At 47.4% G+C, this 21555-nt stretch overlaps 1 protein-coding gene across 1 annotated transcript in view; it reads left to right on the top strand.

Annotated features, from left to right (window-relative positions):
• The window catches only part of LOC119386195 (uncharacterized), a 32067-nt gene extending 13276 nt beyond the window's left edge, over positions 1-18791 (top strand). Inside the window, exons 3-4 of the mRNA XM_037653532.1 lie at positions 15113-15409; positions 18294-18791. Coding sequence (XP_037509460.1) covers positions 15113-15409; positions 18294-18791 — 795 coding nt within the window. The remainder of the gene's footprint in view (positions 1-15112; positions 15410-18293) is intronic.
• Positions 18792-21555: the final 2764 nt, after the last annotated feature.

Below are 21555 nucleotides of genomic sequence, written 5' to 3'. Positions count from 1 at the left end.
GCCGACAGTGTCCTCGGCACGGAAAGCTTTGAAGGCGTTGTTGCGCTTTCTGCGCGCAACTAGTCTCATAGACAGACTTTAAGCAGTGCCGTTTATCGTATTATTGTTCTTTTTTTTCTTCTTTTTTTGTAACATCTCTTTTCTATCATCTTTAACTCCCCCTTCCCCTTTCCCCAGCACAGGGTAGCCAGCCGGTCTGAGAACTGGCTAACCTCCCTGTCTTTGTTTTTCTTCTCCTCCTCCTCCTTAGTAAGCGAGAAATCGCGCAAAAAGAAAATGTGGGTGGTGACGCCACCTTGAAGTTTCCGCACCATTCGCCGTGACGTCACATATTTTGACGGCGCCTAATAGGGCCTATGTAGTTCCTAAACGGTAAAAATGAACTACACTGTCCTCTGAGGGGGCAATAGAGTTAACAAACCAAGTTTGAGGAAATTTTGTTCAGCCAATGGCACCAAAATACGATAAGTACACCTTGAAATCCGTAACGTCACGCGTGGAGATTAGACAGTTATAGTTTAGCGGGTTTAACGGAATAGCGGGCTTACCGGAATAGCGGGATCGAAGTGCGCATGCGCAGTACCGTAAACGACCCGTAGCGTTTACCGTACGCACGCTATTTTTCAGATTTAGCGTTAGCGTGTTTACGTGGTTAACGTAGTGTACGTAAAACATGGCGGCGGTTTTCGACGCCCGCTTAGAACTGAATTTAGCGTGAATGTGGACGGATCCACTTCTTTCGTAGCAAACGACTGTGCGAAATGGCTTCGCTTGCCTTCAGGTAGCTTCGACGACACGGTGCTACGGATAACTTAGCGTAGTTTTTGAGATCGCTTCCAATTCCGAACGTCCCTAGGCCTATCTAGAAGATCGGTGTAAACAAGTCTGCAACATGAAAATTTTCGCTTTTGGTGCTTAATTCCTATTTATTTACTTTTATTTTCACTAAAAAAATGAGTAATATTGCTACGTGCGGGGATACAGGCGAGCATTCTCGGTTTTGTTCTTTTCACTTTTTTTTAATGCATTCACCCTTCGCTAGGTGGCGCCACCGTCCCGGCTTGGGCACGTAAACGCTATCCCGATAAACTAAAACACGCTTTCCGCAACCAACGTTTGCGGCACGGTAACGCTATTCCCTTAAGGCGGGGGACAGACGGTCCGATTTTCCATGCGATCCGACGGCCGACGCGGCGGTGGGGGAGAGGGAATGGTGGGCTGTACGATGCTATGAAAGGTCACCATTCCGGTTTTCCCCTCCGCCGTGTCGGACGTCGAATCGCATGGAAAATCGTACCGTCTGTCTCGCCCTTAACACCCGCTATCACGCTAACACTAAACTATGTCTATTATGGCGCGAAATTTAAAAATGAAACATTGAACTTCATTTTCTCTTTTATTAATACACCTATTATGGTGAAATTAACAACATTATAGTTCTGAAAGAACAACTAATCAATCTAAACCGATTAACTGTTTCTCTTTAGTGTCCCTTTAACCGCGACTGAATGAAACCAATGGAGTATTGTTTACCGTCATGTGGTGCTCCCTATAATATGCTTTATACTGTATGGCGGTTAATTGGTTGATTAAGTGAGGTCAATTGTGATTAACTGAAGTAAAAAATCATTTTTAATATTCATTTAGGACCATGTGGGTGCCATCACGTCGTAGAGGGCATTCCAAAACGACCGGTCCAATTTTTGGTGGCGACGTACTTGCTGCGTGGTGATTTTCTTCCGATTTTAAAAGAAAGCGCACGAAATATCAAATGAAACCACGTGACTGTGCCACTCGTGCGCTACCCTACTTCAGCGCTCTCAAATATGCTTCGATCATAACGACCGGCGCGCGAACTGTCAGCATATCGAGGACGATGGCGTTTCCTTGCCGTGTGCGGTCGTCAGAAATATTGACGCACTGTGAAGCCGATGCACAAAGCCGCGGCCGGTCATTTCGCCATGGTCCAGGCGCCGGTTGTTTCGCTCAAAGCGGGTTTCAGAGAGCGCTGCAGTACGGCAGCGCACGAGGGCAATCACGTGGCCATGTTTCGCGGGCTTTCTTTAAATAGGATGCAAACGGAGGACAGAAAAAGTAGCACTCATGCTGACAATAAAATTATGATCAAAATAACCGCTTGAATAATTGAGCAGCAAGAACAAAGATACAGTACGCCAAGATATCTTAGTTACGTAATTGCTTGTTCTACGGCATCTAGCATCAGCACCGGTGGGGCGACAGTGTTTAAAATCTCATTTGCATATAAGTCAATCTCATCGTATGTAAGTCACACTTACATCCACGAGATCTTTTTAATCGCTGTCGTGTGAAAGCCGCGAGACGCAAAGAAACCCCGTTCGTGTATTCTTCAGTCTTCGTAACGAAGCACCACATAAGGGAAACTTCGATAACTACTCGATAACGAATTTTCGAAACTTCGACAACGAATTTTCCCGAAAGGTGCCGTACGCGTTAGAATACGTCATGGTACCGACACAAGTAAAAAGAAAGAACAAATTGCGAGAAAGCTAAGTTCTACTGCTCGTAGACGTTCGCGGGCTTGTTTCTGTCGAGATCGCGCGAGCGCCACCACGTGACTTTGCTCCACCAACAGGGACGCGTTGACCTCATCGCCTGCCCTCGCTGGAGAACTCTGGCAGGTATATAAAAGAATGTCACTGTCGTTAGTTTTATTCAAGCAGCTTGGTAGCAGCAGTATCAGCTTGAGAAGCGTAGTTCAGCCACCGTTAATTGTTTCGCTCGGTGTTGTTTCTACAGCAGTATCTTGTATCTTAAGATACACGATGCATTATTGAATGTATCGGAAATACAGATACAGATACTCGTCTTGCGTGACGTATCGCGATACAGATACAAGATACCCAAGGAGTATCTAAGATACATGTATCTTCGATACTGCCCAGCACTGCCGGGCATATATAAATGTAAATAGACAGATCCTTCGTTCTGCAAAGGATGCGACAGCGGTCACGCTGTCTTAAAGAAAGACAGAAGAACAAAACAGCCCTTTCTGACTTGCTTATCCGTCTTCTTATGCATCCTGTCGAAGTTGCATGTTCTTTGACATAGCACGAAGGACCGCCAGCGGGAATGACGCGCTGAAACACTGCTTTTCACGAATATCTAAACAGAATGGTACAGAACTGGGAGGTATAGTAGAAAAAAATTCATTCTGCACGCCCCTTGTAAGCCTGCCATGCGTAATGGGAACCCGTTGTGAAGCTTGCTTCTGTAGGAATCGTCCAACGAAGGAAGGGGGGCGGGGGTGTCGCTAAGGTAAAACTTGCCCCTCTCCCCAATGGAGAACCCTGCGCCCGCCTGTGCTTGCCAGCATATTTCTTCTGCTGTTTCAAAGTCTAGGACCGTCACTCAACACTAAAAACGAAATATCGGAAATGATATATCGGTATTCCTTCAAGGTTCGCGGCTTTTCGTATTGAGAAGAACCTTCATGTTACAGTACATCGATTGACAAAAAAAAAAAAAAAAATCATGTTCCTTTCCTTCTGCTGCACCTGAAGCTTTAAACCACTAATCTTGCAACCATCAATTCTAATTCGCCCTCACAGAATCCATGATTAGCCTTTCGCCGAGAAAATCCTGTAACGACATCCTATTTTAACTCAGACTCGATGCAGACTTAACAAGACCGGTTCAGTGGTTTGTTCACTATTTCTGTGCACTACGTATGAATGCTTGCCATCGGCAATCTTTCGCCGACATCGTAGCGTTTTCAGACGCCCTATAATATGTATTCGAAGAACGAGCATTTCACTGCATGCGCTTTTAATTCCAGTAATACTTTTGCTGTTTTAGCCTTACGTAGTTCTATAGCTCACTTCCTTTCCATCGCGCACTTGTAATACGCTGTGCCGCTTCGTATACTTTTATAGACCAATTTTCCAACCAAATTTTACTATCCTCCACAACACATTAATCCGCCTTCCGCCTGATTATCGAATATCCAAGGCACTTAGCACCATCTGCGCTGCTCCATATCCTTGTCGTTAGCATAATACTTTAGGGGTAGTAGTTACGGATTATCGTTATTTGTATTCATCAGCCATCGGCATTTCGGTTCCCTGTACTCTCACCGCCTTATTATTATAGCATTATCGTTCTCCCATGAGATCCCGAAGCCTCAGCTTCTTTTCCATAGACACCCTCGAAAAACTATCTGCTTCGCTATCCAATAAGAATACGATGTTACTTCTGCACATTGATATTGTCACGAGGTCGTGACGTCGACGAAGGCAGCAGTCACTGTGTTCCAGATGAAACTCTTTATTTGGCCGAACTTGTGGCCGGGAAACGGGAAGTCAAACTACAGCTGTACACGCTGTACACTGATAGCGGCGAACAGAGCGTCGTCTGTCGATAATCTGCTCTGCGGTAAGGCGCGTCGGCATTTATTCATACAGCATCGAATATTCCACCCTTATCGCTGGTGGCCGCGTTAGTTCGAGAATAACCTCAACTGTTCACGTTTGCGCGCTCAAGCCTATAAGAAGATTCTAAGATAATATGGAAGGTTCCCAGACATTAGGGCGCGGCTTGCGCAAGGTGGCGGCTATGCGTGCGACGGAGTATACTCGGGGACAACTTTCTGTGGCAATGGAGGGAAAGCTACCGAGCCACAATGCACGTATCCTACCGCTAATAAATGTAGTCCCACAATTGCGTTCGTATATTCTGCGTGAGATATATAAAATACTCCTTCATTTTCTACATGTAGCTTTTTGAGACTGAACGCAGCGCACACAATCGAGATTTTTGTATTTCTTTTACTTTATACGTCGTCACTTTTCGTTTTTGCGTGCGTGAAAAAGTCGCGCCTTTTACCCGTACCTTGAAGGATGCAACGCTAGCCATCGCTTTCCACGGCGTTACGAGACGCGCGCCAAACCGGACTGCATCGCGTAGCAGTACATGTACAGACGCTCCGCCCCCGTAGCTTTCCCTGCATCGCCACAGAAAGTTGTCCCCGAGAATAGTTACATAAAAATGACAAAAAGAAGCGCGCGTGGCAATATCGAAAGACGTCGCTTCATCACCAGACTGTCCTTCCTTCATGAGAAACTTAAAGGGAACTTACTTGCTTATATCCTTACTTACAACAATTTATGTATACTGCAAAGAGCTGGGGCGACGAAGATAGCCCCAGCACAAGCCTTAAAGGGACACTAACGAGTAAAACGAGAAGGAACTAGACAAGACAATGAAACCACGCATTCATTTCGACTCGCCGCTTTGGTCATGGCGCTTAACTGCTAACCTGAAGGTTGCATGTTCGAATTCCAGCCGCATTGTGATAGAAGCAAAATGCTAGAGGCCCGTGAAATTAGATTTAGGTGGCCGTTAAAGAACACCAGATGGTCAAAACTTCCGGAGCCCTCCATTACGGCGTCCGCCACAATCATATCGTGGGTTTGGGTTGTAAAACCGCAGCAATTATTATATCAACAATGGCTCACTAGCCCGCTCTAGAATTAGTGGGAAGTCAACACTTACTTTAAGTAAGCGAAACATTTTCCTTTATTCTTTGCAAACCTGGTATAACAAAGCCCTGCGAACACGAAAATCAGCAACAGCCTTTGTTCCAACCCTATAGAATTCGGTGCGCAAAACATTACTTACGTTTTTTCCTCGACCTTAATATCACCAAGAAAATCGGGCATTACACCGTGAAGAAGGATAAAAAAATAACAAAAGAAACAGCAGTCACCTTGGTCAAAGCAAATCTACGCCGCGACGGGAACGCTTCGCAAATCGGCCGCGTGACGCCAGAAACCGACGTGAACTGAAGAACGCGGGAACGCGGCCGAGCCGTTGCTGACGTACGAGGAGCCTACGCAAACAAAGGTCAGCCGGAATTTACAGGCTTTCTCGTTGAAGACAAACTGTCAGACACGACACCTTCCACATCCCACTGTGCACATCCTTCAGAATTGTGATAGCCAGATTTGTTGATTTCGGGAACACAGTGCCTTTAATTATTACTCGATTTCATTTTATTAAGAGATTTCAGGAGTTTTTTGAGTGCTGCATATGACTTTTATCTGAGACTTTATAATCGTAATCGTAATCGCAACATACACACGTATGTTTCGACTATAGCAACGGTTCTCTATATACCGTGACAGCGGACAGCGAGAGTCGACGACAAAGCTAGGTCCTAAGGGCCTTCGCCCCTAAAAGCTTTTATATTCACACTCCTCCCCTGTTAATCTTCTGTGTAAATTTATTTCAATTACGCTTCACTTATTAACACTGTAGGAGAATCTTCTAGCTAGACCTAGGGCCAAACAACGAAACGTTCCTTTCCTCAGTAAGGAAGCTTTCATTTTGGTGAGGCCGCCTTATGTCACTCTGAAAGCTTCCTCACTGAGGAGCCCTCGGTGAAGGCTTCCTTGGCGCTTACTCAGCTTAAGGTTGCTTTGGGGCTACCTGCGTGCGCCCTTAGGTCCGCTCCTGGCCCTGAACGAGCGCTTCACCTCACAGCTAGCCCACGTGATATTTGTTTCCGAGGCAACCGTCCCACACCACCACTGCGGGGAGACGCGAGCGTGCGTGCACAGTGTTGCTAGAACGCACCACGTTTTGCGCTCGACTACGGTGGCTTTTCGCATTTAGTAACTGTGGACATATCTACTAGCGCGAAAAACACAAAGGACGAGGTAAAGACGGCAGACAGGACACAGCGCTAAACTTCAACTGATCTTTTACTTCCACAAGACACAAGAAATCACAAGCTGCGCAGGAGGCTGCGCCACACGGAAGAAAACAGCCAAAAACGCCCCCATAAACGTAACTACATTTTTTTACTTTCACATGCCCTAAGTTGATGAATCGTGTGATAACTAATCCAACGGTTCTATGCGCAGATTACGGTTCAAGTATGCGCACTCCTTGTTGCTGAGGGCCAGCGATGGTGCGCTTACACACCGATCACCCGCTTTTTTATGCAGAAGGCCTCGTAGATCTCTCTGTCTGATTGCCCTCGCAACCGCCTGAGCACACGAGCGCAGTGAAACTGTGCTTTGCACGCGCACCTTCGGCAATGGTCAGCAAGATGGCCAGCGGCAGCTACGGCACTGACGGATGCCCGGTGTTCCCTCAGACGGTCGTTTAAACAACGGCCCGTCTGGCCGATGTAGCACTTTCCGCACGACAGTGGAATCATATACACCACTGCGACTGAGCATTCCACGAAGCGCGTGACATGCTTTTTCCCACAGGCTCGAGCACCCTCCGTAGCATTCACCATACGGCACATCCCAGAAAGTTTTCTCGGTGCAGTGAAAACAACTGAGACGCCGCATTTCAGTGCTGCCATTTTGAGGCGGTGCGACACCCTGTGCATGTACGGCACCGGTACAGGGCGCACCTGCCTTGCCTGCTCACTAAGCCCAGTGGTGGGTCGTGCCTGCTTAACCTCTGAAATGAGGCTTTCCGCTACCGACACTATGGTGCCGTCAGGGAAACCGGCGCTTCTCAGCCTATTGACTTGGTGCATTACACTGCTTGCTACCTGGTGCTCACAGGATTTGTGCAAGGCGGCTCGAAGGCTATTCACTGCTATTCCCCTTTTGACAGTTTTAGAGTGGGCCGAATTATAGTTGAGGATTGGTTTCTTACTTCACTGCACCGAGAAAACTTTCTGGGATGTGCCGTATGGTGAATGCTACGGAGGGTGCTCGAGCCTGTGGGAAAAAGCATGTCACGCGCTTCGTGGAATGCTCAGTCGCAGTGGTGTATATGATTCCACTGTCGTGCGGAAAGTGCTACATCGGCCAGACGGGCCGTTGTTTAAACGACCGTCTGAGGGAACACCGGGCATCCGTCAGTGCCGTAGCTGCCGCTGGCCATCTTGCTGACCATTGCCGAAGGTGCGCGTGCAAAGCACAGTTTCACTGCGCTCGTGTGCTCAGGCGGTTGCGAGGGCAATCAGACAGAGAGATCTACGAGGCCTTCTGCATAAAAAAGCGGGTGATCGGTGTGTAAGCGCACCATCGCTGGCCCTCAGCAACAAGGAGTGCGCATACTTGAACCGTAATCTGCGCATAGAACCGTTGGATTAGTTATCACACGATTCATCAACTTAGGGCATGTGAAAGTAAAAAAATGTAGTTACGTTTATGGGGGCGTGTTTGGCTGTTTTCTTCCGTGTGGCGCAGCCTCCTGCGCAGCTTGTGATTTCTTGTGTCTTGTGGAAGTAAAAGATCAGTTGAAGTTTAGCGCTGTGTCCTGTCTGCCGTCTTTACCTCGTCCTTTGTGTTTTTCGCGCTAGTAGATATGTCCACAGTTAATTCGCACCAACTAGCCCAACTCACTTCTCTAATCGCATTTAGTAATCGCAGTTGGAAGAAAGCGTACACGCGTCTCTCTATTAACACTTCACTTTGGAAGTGATGTGGTGACCCAACTTTTTTTTGCAGAATAAGCGCTTGTGAGCAAAGCTTATATTCGATAATCTCGAACGCAGAAGCGCGGCAACCATTCCTCCCGCGAGGACGGGTGAAGGGAGCTTTCAGAGTACGCTTGCCTCCTCCGTCGGTACTTGGCTGTAAGGAGGCCTCACGTAAGGTGAGGACGCGGTCGAAGGAAAGGAACTTTTCGTTGTTTGGCCCCTATTTTCTGAAGCGCCGTTCTCAGGAGCAGGTGTGACATCGTGTGAACGCACCACCGAGAAGTGGGGCGCGGTATTGTATGCGTTCCGTAATGAACACACGTCGTCACCACACGCGATGGGTCGAGGCGCACGCGTAAACCCCCATTCGTGAAGTTTACGCGAAGCTCGACCGATTGCTTGCGGCGAGGATGTACGTACGTTCTGTCAGGATGCTTCGATACTATTCTAAAAAGCAAAGGTACTGAAGGACTCTGGTGCTATATTATAAAACGCGCACGAGGTTGCGCCCCTTGTCACTATCATCATGATCATCATCATCATCATCATCATCAGCCTGTCTACGCCCACTGCAGGGCAAAGGTCTCTCCCGTGTTCCGCCAATCAACCCGGTCCTGTGCTTTCTGTTGCCACGTTATACCCACAAACTTCTTAATCTCATCTACCCACCTAATTTTCTGTCTCCCCCTCACGCGTTTGCCATCTCTTGGAATCCAGTCAGTTACTCTTAATGACCACCGGTTATCCCGCCGACGTGCTACGTGCCCGGCCCATACCCACTTCTTCTTCTTGATTTCAACTATGATATCCTTAAGCCCCATTTGTTCCCTGACCCACTCTGCTCTTTTCCTATCTCTTAAGGTTACACCTAGCATTTTCCTTTCCATCGCTCGCTGCGTCGTCCTCAGTTTAAGTTGAACCCTCTTTGTAAGTCTCCAGGTTTCTGCTCCGTAGGTAAGTACCGGTAAGATGCAGCTGTTATATACCTTCCTCTTGGGGGAGAGTGGTAGACTACCATTCATGATTTGATAGTGCTTGCCGAATGAGCCCCATCCCATCCTTATTCTTCTAGTTATTTCACTCTCATGGTTCGGCTCCCCGGTTACTACCTGTCCTAAGTAGACGTACTCCTTTACAACTTCCAGTGTCTCGCCCCCTATCGCAAAGCGCTGTTCTCTGGCGAGATTGTACCACATTACTTTAGTTTTATGGATATTAATTTTCAGACCTACTCTTCTACTTTCCGTATCCAGTTCAGTAATCATCAGCTGTAATTCGTCTCCCGCGTTACTAATCAATGCAATGTCATCAGCAAATCGCAGGTTACTCAGATACTCTCCATTAACTCTTATCCCTAATTCTTCCCAGTCTAGGGCCCTGAAAACCTCCTGTAAACACGCGGTGAATAGCATTGTAGAGATCGTGTCTCCCTGTTGTACGCCCTTCTTTATTGGGATTCTGTCGGTTTCCTTATGGAGGACTATAGTGGCTGTGGATCCGCTGTAGATTTCTTCCATTATGTTTATATAGGCTTCGTCGATGTCCTGATTCCGCAGTGCCCGCATAACTGCTGATGTCTCCACCGAATCGAATGCCTTCTCGTGATCTATGAAGGCTATGTATAGGGGTTGGTTGTATTCCGCGCATTTCTCTATCACCTGATTGATAGTATGAATATGGTCTATTGTTGAGAAGCCTGTACGAAATCCTGCCTGCTCCTTTGGTTGATTGAACTCTAATGTCGTATTAATTCTGTTAGCAATTACTTTTGTAAATAGCTTGTAGACAACGGACAGTAAGCTGATGGGCCTGTAATTTTTCAGGTCCTTGACGTCCCTTTCGTTATGGATCAAGATGACGTTGGCATTCTTCCAAGATTCTGGTATCCTCCCTGTCGAGAGGCACTTCGTATACAGGGTGGCCAGTTTTTCTAAAATAATCTCTCCACCGTCTTTCGACAGGTCTGATGTTACCTGATCCTCACCAGCGGCTTTGCCTCTTTGCATTGCCTTTAGGGCTTTCTTTACTTCTCCTGTCAATACTGGTGGGATGTGAGATTCCTCTGGGCTATTACTGCTTCTTACGTTATCATTCTGACTGTCTCGGCTGCTGTACAGATCTCTGTAGAACTGTTCCGCTACCTCAACTATTCTATCCATATTGGTTGTGACCTTGCCTTCCCTGTCCCTTAATGCATACATCTGACTTTTGCCTATGCACAGTTTTGTCTTCATAGCTTTGAGGCTTCTTCCGTTCTTTAGAGCATGCTCAATTCTCTCCATGTTGTACTTTCTTATGTCGGCTACTTTACGCCTATTGATTAACTTCGAAAGCTCCGCCAGCTCTATTTTGTCTGCTGCATTTGAGGCTTTCATGGCTTGACGTTTCTTAATGAGGTGTTTCGTCTCTTGGGATAGCTTGCCAGTGTCCTGTCTAACGACTGTACCCCCGACTTCCACTGCACACTCCTTAATGATACTAGTCAGATTATCATTCATTGCGTCAACGCTAAGGTCGGTTTCCTCGGTTAAAGCCGCGTACCTATTCTGAAGTGAAACTCTGAATTCCTGTACTTTCCCTCTCAGAGCTAGTTCATTAATCGGCTTCTTGCGTATCAGTTTCTGCCGTTCCTTCCTCAAGTCTAGTTGAATTCTAGATCTTACCAATCTATGGTCACTGCATCGGATCTTGTTAACTACTTCCACATCCTGTACAATGCCCGGGTGGCCACACATTATAAAATCTATTTCATTTTTAGTTCCGCCATTAGGACTCCTCCACGTCCACTTACGAGTAGCCCGTTTTCTGTAGAAGGTATTCAAGATCCGTAAATTATTGCGTTCTGCGAACTCTACTAGTAACTAACTCCCCTCTGGCGTTTCTAGAGCCGATGCCATATTCCCCAACTGCATGATCTCCAGCCTGCTTCTTGCCTACCTTTGCATTAAAGTCGGCCATCAGTACAGTATACTGTGTCTTTATCTTACTCATTGCTGATTCTACGTCTTCGTAGAAGCGTTCAACCAGTTGATCATCATGGCTGGATGTAGGCGCGTAGGCCTGTACCACCTTCATCTTTTACCTCTTATTAAACTTAATTACGATACATATCACCCTCTCATTAATGCTATAGTATTCCTCTATATTGCCAGCTACATTTTTATGAATAAGGAACCCCACCCCTAGTTCTTTTCTGTCAGCTAAGCCACGATAGCATAGGACGTGGCCGTTCTTCAGCACTGTATAAGCCTCCTGTGGCCTCCTAACCTCACTGAGCCTTATTACGTCACATTTAACACCCTCTAATTCCTCGAATAGTACAGCTAGACTCGCCTCATTGGATAAAGTTCTAGCGTTATACGTAGCCAAGTTCAGATTCCAATGGCGGCCTGTCCGGACCCAGAGATTCTTAGCACCCTCTGCTGCGTCGCAGGTCTGACCGCCGCCTTGGTCAGTTGCTTCGCAACCGCTGGGGACTGAGGGCCGTGGGTTAATTAGTGTATTCATGTGGGAGGTAGTGGCCAAGTACTATACCAGGGTGGCCAATCCTGCTCTGGTGAGGGAGTGCATTACTGGCTGTGGTCGCCAGTAAGGCTGCACCCCAGGCCTTTTTACACAATTCCATCATCACGCGGATCTTTTTTTTTTAAATCCGGTTGGGAATTGTCCGGCACCGGGATTCGAACCACGGACCTTTTGCATGCGAGGCTGATACTCTACCACTACGCCATCGCTGCATCCTTGTCACTATAGTCGGCTCCATTTCGCAACACGGATAGAAAGGGTGTGTTTCTCCAAAGCAATTTGGCGAAGATGGTGTCGCTCTCTGCGCACTCAAGCTCTGGCTATCACCACAAAGGGAGAACATACCATAGTTGGAAGCAGCGGGACAACAGCAAAGAGCGAGATGACAAGCGCGTTTGTTGTCTCGCTGTCTTTGTCCTCGTTCTTTGGGCTGCTCCCAACCATAATTAGATTCGTATCTTCTCTCCTTAGTGACAATGTTCTCACGACCTTCGCGCCAAGCTGATCTGAAACAACAAAACCTGAACCTTTCTAGAGACATTGCCTATCTAGCACTTAGAGCCACAAACGTGAAGATTGCTGGACATTGATGCGGTAGCGGATCCACGAACTTAGTTTGTATTGTTTTTTAAAAATTCATTATCGTTTTCATTTTTTTTCATGGCGCGGGGCAATCGGTGATCTGGAATAAAGAAATATAGCTACTCGAGTCTCGAAGACCCTCAAAGAAATATCGGGAAAGTCTACCAAGCATTCAACGCAGTCCGAGGCCAAGTATAACATTAAAATACACGACTGTTTTCACATTCCCTCGATCTGTACTGCTCTGACCGCTTAGCGTGCTTAAAAGATGAATTGATGCCGTTTATGCCTGCTCACAAAAGAGTCGCCTTATGATTTCTGTAGCAATATTGATTCCTTTGGTTTCTGCGTTATTTTCTGGCCTTCTCTCCAGTGCTTCAATTCTCTCTTGGAGCTGGTCCATCGCGCGGCAGATTTCAATCCCGAAGTCATCGCGCGCATAATAGTCGCTCTCTTTTTGGTCCACTTCGAATAACTCTTGCAATCGTTTCCGGCGACCGCAATACGCAAAAGCATAGCCTTAGAAGTTAATTTTCGTTTCTCTGACACAGCCGTTTCGTTTGATGATAATATTAACGTTCTTTAATTGGCAGCTTCTTTGAAACGAAGAGGTGACATATCGTCAGCTGCCCTGTTTATTTCAAGGTTTTGGTGGACCCACTGCAGTCTCGATTTTCGTTTCTTGCTATCTCTTTATGGTCTTTCGTCGTGTTCCTGTGTGTCTGGGCTGTGCTGTTACACTCTAAGAAAAAACATGGCTCATCCCTCTGTCATAGGAATCGGCATAACACGAAAGCGAAACATGTCTTCACAGACATAGTTGAGCGTTCGTTGTGCATTGTTTGGGCACAAGGGCGAAGGAATGAACGCCATAGCAACAAACTGTAATGTCACGCGAAGAACGGCAAGCAGCTCGAAACTCGCAACGCCCTGCTCGAACAGAAAGGACGCACGGAAAGAACATACACAGGACGAGCGCGAACTAACAACTGTCACAGCTCGACAGTTAAAGCGCGCTGCTCAAACACAAAGGAGGACGCATGAAACGAACGCACAAATTAATTATATACAGGATGAGCGCGAACTGTCACAGTTGTAGCTTATTCGTGTGGGCAGCGCGCTCCTTTCGCAAAAGTGGCCGCTGCAGTGAGCGAAGTGACCTTCGTGCTCTCTGTAACTTCAACGCAAACTTGCTGTGAGAGCACAAGACGCACAAACCAACCCCCATCACGAGATAAGCGCACGGGTAACCGTGCCCCGTGGATGCGCGCGCGCATCGCAACGCGCGGGGCGACGACGTTTAAAGCGCACCCTTCGAGCCCTTCGTGCCATCTCTCTAGTGATAACGAAAGCACGCTGGAGTGCCACTGATCTCTGAGTACTGCCAACGGTAAATGGTGTATATAAATAGGTCGCCGTTAGTATGCTGAAGAACGTGCCGTCTGTGGCCGAGTCGGTTCGCGCCGAGCACTGCGGAGTGGGGGGTCGTAGGTTCGACTCCCGCCGACGGAACTCTTTCCTCTAGCTTCTTTTTAAAGACGATAGACTTTCTCGGGGAACTTATACGCAGAAATTTTGGTCTGTGTCTCTGTCTGTCTGTCGCACGATTTAGCCACCCGGCCAAAGTTTAAGCACTTGCTGAACGCCCAGCCATCTTGAACTGGTAGCTGCTTTCATACTTCTGAACATTGTCGAATCAAAAAGCAAAATTACGCATATCCGAGGCGCAACATCAATACGTAAGTCTTCGGTGGTGTGTTCCTTTACTAGAAAATACATAGATACGTAATTCTAAACACCCTAGTGTTTCTTAGGCTCCGTTGAAAATGCTAGTGTTTCTTAGGCTGCGCTGAAACGGCGCAGAAACGGCCGGCAGAAGACTATCGTCTTTCGACGATATTTACAGCGCAGCACGCTGATACGCGGCCAATTTTTTCTTTGTCATCTGTTAGTGTATATCGTACAGCGTCATATCCGTGACGGAAATATGTCAGTGTAGCCTTGGTATAGCCCGGCATAAAACACTTTCCTGTTAAAAAAAAGTTTGCCAGTTGTCTGCCGTGAGAACCTCCCGACAGCGAAGCTGTAAGCGGGCTAGTGTATGTGATTGGCTAGCGAAATCACGTGGTGTCGTAAATCCGCCGCTACACTTGAATGCACGCACTTACACCCGATTCTACAAGCATGGGCCTATAGCCCAGCAATAAAGAAGAAAAAAAGAGCCTATAGCCCAGTGGTTATGACGCTTGCCTTCGGACCGGGGGGACCCGGGTTCAAGTCCCGCTTCTCCAAGAAAATATATTTCGTTTTATTATTTCTTTATTCACTGCAACCTGCGTGAGGCGTATACTACTACTACTACTACTAGCGCGACGACGACGGCAAAGGGTAGGATAAGACAGCGAGTAGTATGCTCTTTTGTACGGTTACGCGCATGATCCCGGCAGACCGGGCCGCGTACCAGACGTGTCGGTTCGTGCCTGATCCGCGGCCCATTTCCTGGATGCCCCATTGTTGGAGATACTTTGCCACGTTGTAACGTCAACGTGTGTGCGACTTCACGCGCGCTCGCAGGAGGTGAAGCGCGAGGCTCCCGACGTGTACCCGGTGTTTCCAAGCTACAACTGCGAGAACGACATGATCCTGCCTTCGACGCCGGACTCCTCGGAGGAGGAGGGCTCGGGTAGCCCGAGGAAGCGACCCGCTTGCCATCACAATTCAACCGGTTCGCCCCTCAAGCACTTCGCGCTCGGGTCAGAATCCACGGCGCTGACTCGAGATCCCGTCGTTTCTCCATTTATGAATGGCTTTCGAACGGCGTCACTACGACCTCTGCCGACGAAAAGGCTACGGCAGTCGACAGTTCCAGAGGTAAGTAAGTCATAATTTAGCTGGTAGTCGTGTGCGCTAACCAGGCAACGGAGCTCATATTTGACTGCGAGCTTCCTGGACCTGTTCTGGAGTGTTTCATGACACTAAGACTAGCTGACTATACAAACAGCCAAGTAAAATACTCAGGGGTTTGAGGAGAACGAGATAATGTTGAACAGCTACATGAAATGAAGGAAAGTAAAGAGCGAGATGAACAGGTGTCCGGTGCTGTGCAAAGCGTTGCCGCATCCGCTTTGCACGCTTGTACGAAGTAACCGATATATTAAACGATTTCTTTATTTTTAATACGTCACATGTTTTTTAGAAGCCCTGAACTATGCGATGGAGCTGAAAACGATTGAGGCCCGTGTGCTTAGATTTAGCTGCACGTTAGAGAACCGCAGGTGGACGAAATTTCCGGAGCACTCCCCTAAGGCGTCCCTCACAATCATATCGTGGTTTTGGGACGTTAAACCCCAGCAATTTTTTATTAGAACTGAACTGTACCGGCGCCGGCCAATAATAAAAAAAATGATTGCGTGCAAGCTGGAACAAAACATAATACTTTCATTGTCGTGCAATCCGCAGGCTGCACGGTCCATACCATATTACGTTAGTGCGGGTCAATAACTCATTATACAATACTAAAATGTTATCTCTCTCTGAATCTTCAGTTGCTTTAGTAAGAATTCAGTGAGTGAGACAAATGATTGTATTGGGAAGTGTATTCGAAAGTGTAATGGCGCATGGCGATGTGTATTAACTGGAGACTTAAATCCCTGCCCCCATCCTCGCGACACGTGGTTTATGTAAAAAAGTGTCGACGGCGTCGAAATGCGCGCACAACAGCGTGAAGCGAATAACCGTCAAAATACGTGGATACCATATAAAGGAAGCTTTTTTAGGCAATAGAGATATTTTTTATAAATCTTATGACAGTAAGGCTCCCGTCGTTTTCGCACACGTACTTCACATCGAGGGGGAAATACTTTGCCGCAGCGTAATGACACTCAGTTTGCGACTGATTAACAAAAACTCGTTAACTTTTAATTATTCACTTGAGGGCAGGTGTTTATGTTACAGAGTTGTAGTACGTTCCAATTTATGGTATAACCATTTTTTTAGAAATCAGAAAAGTTGCACGAAGTTCGAGATATTCGTCATTGAATTTTAAAGGTGATATCGAAACTGATTGCTCTCGGCGCGCACGAATCGCGACCGTTCTGTTACGTCAGACCGGAACTACCTGTGACAAGGAAGTGAGGAAATTTGAATGAATTCGTCGCGCCGCGACCGATGGCGCGATCTTGTACGCGTTCATAAAACGGACGGAGGCGGTCAGTGCTTTACGTCACAAACTGGTTCGCGAGAACGAGGGGAAGCAAACAGCCAGTGAGAGAAATGGAAGCCTGCGTTTCAATCCAATCCGAGCCGTCTGGCAGCCATTTTAATCCATTCGTTTCGTTTCGGACGGTCTCTACCGTTCTTGCGCCTCCGTCCGAAAGCAGACACGTGACGCCACGGCTCGCGTGACAACGTCGCGGCGCTCGTCACGGCTCACATTGACCAATCGCGTGCGACTCAAGCGGATGGACCCCCTCCGTCCGTTTTAGTAACGCGTACAAGATCGCGCCGCCTGTGTTACGTAACAGAGGAGCCACGCTTCGAGCGTGCCGGGCGCGATCAGTTTTGATTTCGCTCTTGCAATTCGACTATGAATATCGTGAACTACGTGCAACTTTTGTGATTTCTAAAAAAAAAAAATGGATACGCAATAAATTATTATACACTAAAACTTTCTAACATAAACAACTGCATTCAAGTCAGTAATTAAAACTTAATTAACGAGTGTTTGTTAATTAGTCTCGTCAGTGCCATTGTAGTTGAGGCAAAGTATTTCCGCCTCGAAATAGGGTACGTGTGCGAAAACTACTGGAGCGTGACTGTCCTAGAATTTTTATTAAAGATCTGTCTTTTCTAAAAAAAGAAGCACCCTGTATATACACAGACTTAAAGTGTATCGCATATAGAATGACGTTTCTGAGGTTATAGACGACCAAATTAATCCAACAAACAATTAGGCCAAGGGAAGCATGGGAGACATTAATTATTATTTTTAACTGTGGTGTAGTAATTATTACCTAAATTGAAATGAATTAAAATGGAAGGAAAAGCACCCTTTCCGTAGCGGGGATCCGAATCCACAACCTTCGAAATTCGCGTCCGATGCTCTACCAATTGAGCTACAACGGACGGAATTGAGCTACGACGAAAGCCTTGTCCACTTCGTTAGGTATTTCTGCGGTCGTAATCCTTGAGAGTGTCAGCTAGCGCCGCTCGTAGCGAAGGCGGCGAGTGAGGAAAACACTTTTTGCCAGAGGGCGTCACGTGGCACGTGATATTTGCACGAGGTGGCAGTTGACCAAAGCTCACTGGCTCCCTGGTGCATTCGCTCAAGACGACTCGAAGGCGAAAACCATCGTTCTTTTCTTCTTAGTCGGTGTAGTGATCTTCCCGCCCACCTCCGATAGCGTCCTGCACCTAGCCTTGTTTAGCACGGCCTCTAGGATCGGAGGCATGGCAAGGGTTCTGCACCTCACCTGCTTTTGCACTGCCTCCGTGATCGGCCCACCTTTAACTAAGCGACTATGTCATGTGATGACGCCATCATGTGACGTCATGATGAAGAGACAAATTTTGCCGATGTGTGATGTCATGGGGATGCCATCGCGTGATGATGACCTTTTGCATCACTCGTGATGACGCCGCCGATGATGACGTCGACGGTCGAATTTCGCATTTTATGAGGCATCTAAGGCTATCTCCTTAATAAACCCTCGCATGCTACCCTAAGGCATAACGTTGTTGGTTCTTTCTTTTTCAGCGTACAACCCCACGACAAAGCAACCATGTCGACAGTGGTAGCCACTCGTACGAAACGAGCAGCCTATCAACCACTCCGTCACCGTCCAGAGTCGTAGGCCCTTCCATTAGCGCCGAGGCAGGAAACCACACCGGGCCAAGCGCAAGCTCCAGCAAGGTTGCCCATCTACCCGCGAGTGACCTTACCGATGGCGAGGCTCTGTTCTGCCAGCAGATTACCTCCGAGCTACGTGAGATGGCAAAGTACCAGCGAGATCTGGCGAAGGTTCGCATCCAGCAGGTTCTCTTTGACGTCAAGTACATGAGCCAGGCGCACGCCGTCGGCTCCTCCGAAGAGCTTCAGCGGATACAGCCGACAGGAGTTCCCACTGTACCGCACCTCGGGCAGAGAGCGGCAAGCATCCCAGCGGTCAACAGTTCTGTCTACTCGACAGATTCCCTACTCTTATCTAAAGGAGTCCGGCACCCTGCGTTTGAAAGGGCGGTTTCGAGCGTCTGAAGGGGTGCAATAAAGTCATTAGAGAGGAGACCGAAACGTTTTGTGATGTGTGGTGTTGCAAATCATCTGAGGAATCCCGCAAGGTGGAGGACAGGTTGTAGCTCCAAAGAGATTTCTACGAACAGCATCCTAGTTGACGCCAGATTCTCTCTGCATGGTCGGGGGATCGAACCGGGCACCAACGCTTTTTGGTAGAGGGGCGGTCTCTCTGCCAGCTGAGTTAACCTGAAAGCAGCAAACGGCAGCGCGGTGACTAATTATTTGACAACTTGAAGTAGTTATACAGTAGAAAACTTTATTTTTGTACGTTTTGCTTGTGAAGTTCAAGAGTCGCTCAGTCCATGGCTCGATTTTCTGCTACTCTCCGGCTGGCCCGGTCAATGAGTCTTCGCTGGTCGTCCAGGACTGTGTTGGAAAGAGCGGCTTTCCACTGGGAGGCGGGGGGGGGGGGTATTCTAGGTAGGCCGGGCAGTTTGGGGCATTCCCACGTGGAATGGGTACAAGCTTGGGCGTCCTCCACAGAAACGACATCGGCCAGGATGTCATGCAGGGTAAAAAGTGTGGCTGAGTGCAAGCACATGGACACCGAATATGACATATCCGATCTCCATAATCCCGCGAGGTGGAGCAAGAATTACGAAAGGAAAAATTGAAGTTATCTTTTGTTACGTTCAGTCAACAGTTGTGTACCGGGATGGCAAAGTTTGTATTCAAAGGTTAGGAATCTGCATGCAACTTTCTTCTGGCGTTTTGGAGCGGGGATGTATGGGTGTAGCTACAAAGGTGTTTCGATATATAGATGACTTTATTGTACTCATTGAGAGAGGACGCTGCACCAGGAAGGTTGTGTACATGAGATTTTTAAGGAAGTTGGCAAGGGATTAAAGTTCACGTTTTAGCTAGTTAAGTCTGATGAATTTCACTCCTCCTAATTGAGGTTATGGTTTTTTGGAAGACAATGTGGCATCATTTGCCCCACTCTACCAAACCTTTGTCACATGTCACATTATAGATCTTACCATTCAAAGTAGCCAAGGGCACTGTGTCCGGCCGGCGGTCAGCTTTAGGGAAGTCGTGTCCACACACAGCTGATATGAGGCCTTCTTACGTCAAGTAACCAGGCTTCAAGCGCAGGGGACCCAGACTATGCAGTTTCTAGGAACTCTGAAAAGTTGTTTACGAGGTCGAAGGGTCCCTGAAGAGAAAAGGAAGTTCAGGGGGAAAAAAAAAAACTTGTGGTCCTGCCCTATGTGCATAAGTTCTCATGGCCTCAAGAAAATTGCTGGTGGGCATTGGGTGGAAGTGGTTTCTTTTTACTTTGGGCAAATGAAGTTCTAATTGCCCGGTTGTCGAACAGCGGGTTAGTTGAAAGGATGAGAAACTAGCGTCTGTGTGCAATGTTTAACATGTTTGCCAGATGTTAAGAAGAACGTTGTTTACTCTTTTCCGCTGTCATGTGGCAGAGTTTATATAGGGCAAACGGGCCGCTGCGTCAACGTGAGGTCTAAGGAGCATCAGTTGTCTTTCAAGAAGAATAAGTATGCGCATGTCTCTAGTCATTCCGGCCATTGGAAGTTCTTCCCTTTGTTAGGTCAAACTAAGATTTTATATAGTCATAAGGGCTTGTACGCAATGTTGGTGGTTGATGCAGCTCAAATTGATAGAATGGGTGACGGGTGCATAGGCCAGCCTTCAATCATGCTATCACAGCAAAAAATGTCTTATCTTGGAAGTGCACTTCACAAACGTTTGCCTTGTAACACGTATTCGGCTACGTTCTTGCTTAATATATTGCTTGCTTGTTCTGGGTGTCTTTTACGAACAAGCATGTTTTATCACGGTTGAATGAAGTTACGTATGGTTGTATTTTTATCGTCAATGGTAAGCCTATAGACTTCCAGAAGAGGAAGTATCCCAGGCAGCGAAACAAGGCCGACCCGAGATTGACCATATGATGACAAATGTCTGCAAAAGAGTATGGCTGCAACTTGCGTTAACACAGATCCTACAGTGGCTCAAGACTGGTTGCGGTGGCATTGCGCTGCATTTAGTAGCCATCTAACGTCCTTCCTTCTCAATCGAAATGCGATTCTTTTCCAAATTAAAAATGCGGCTGCATCGGAGCAGTGATAACGTTCTAATAATGTTTCAAAAAATTGGCGAAGCTTGCACTAAGCCGCGCAAGGCTTGAAACAGCGAAAGTGGACGATTCTGAAGTCTAATCTGGTTGCTTCTAGGTTGTTTCTAGGCCTTAGCTAGGTGATGCAGGTCGTTTCTAGGTTGCTTCTATGTCGTTTCTAAGCTTTAGCTAGGTGATGCTAGGCTGTTTCAACGTTGATTATCAGCGCAGAGAGGTCCGAGTTAAACGACAGGCAGTCACAGGCACGACACGGATGTCCAAACTCCAGAGAAAGAACCTCGCGCTGAAGTCAAGCGTTCGCACCTCTCATAGATCTACGGGCAGGTCGTCGTTGGCGTAGGCCTTCCATCGCTTCGGGGTCTTCTCGCAGCCGCCGTTGCCTTTCCCGTTCCCTAGTGTTCTCGTTGTGCGTACTCAGGGCCTTCGGCTCGCTGCCGTCACTTCGCAGCCATTTGTTGCTGGGCTCATTGCTGCGTTCTCCATTTTTAGTGGACCAGTCGTGAGTAGTGGGACTTACCCAATTTCTGTGGCACATACCCTTTTATGATGATGCTAGAGTTTTGATTCGTTGGACAAGGAACGATTTGCTGAGCAGCTTCGCTGTTAAGGGAAACTCGGAAGAAT

This window comes from Rhipicephalus sanguineus, chromosome 3, assembly GCF_013339695.2.
Source record: "Rhipicephalus sanguineus isolate Rsan-2018 chromosome 3, BIME_Rsan_1.4, whole genome shotgun sequence".
NCBI classification, from domain to species: Eukaryota; Metazoa; Arthropoda; class Arachnida; order Ixodida; family Ixodidae; genus Rhipicephalus; species Rhipicephalus sanguineus.
Note: the sequence above shows the minus strand (reverse complement) of the source record. Positions and strands in the feature narration are given on the sequence as shown.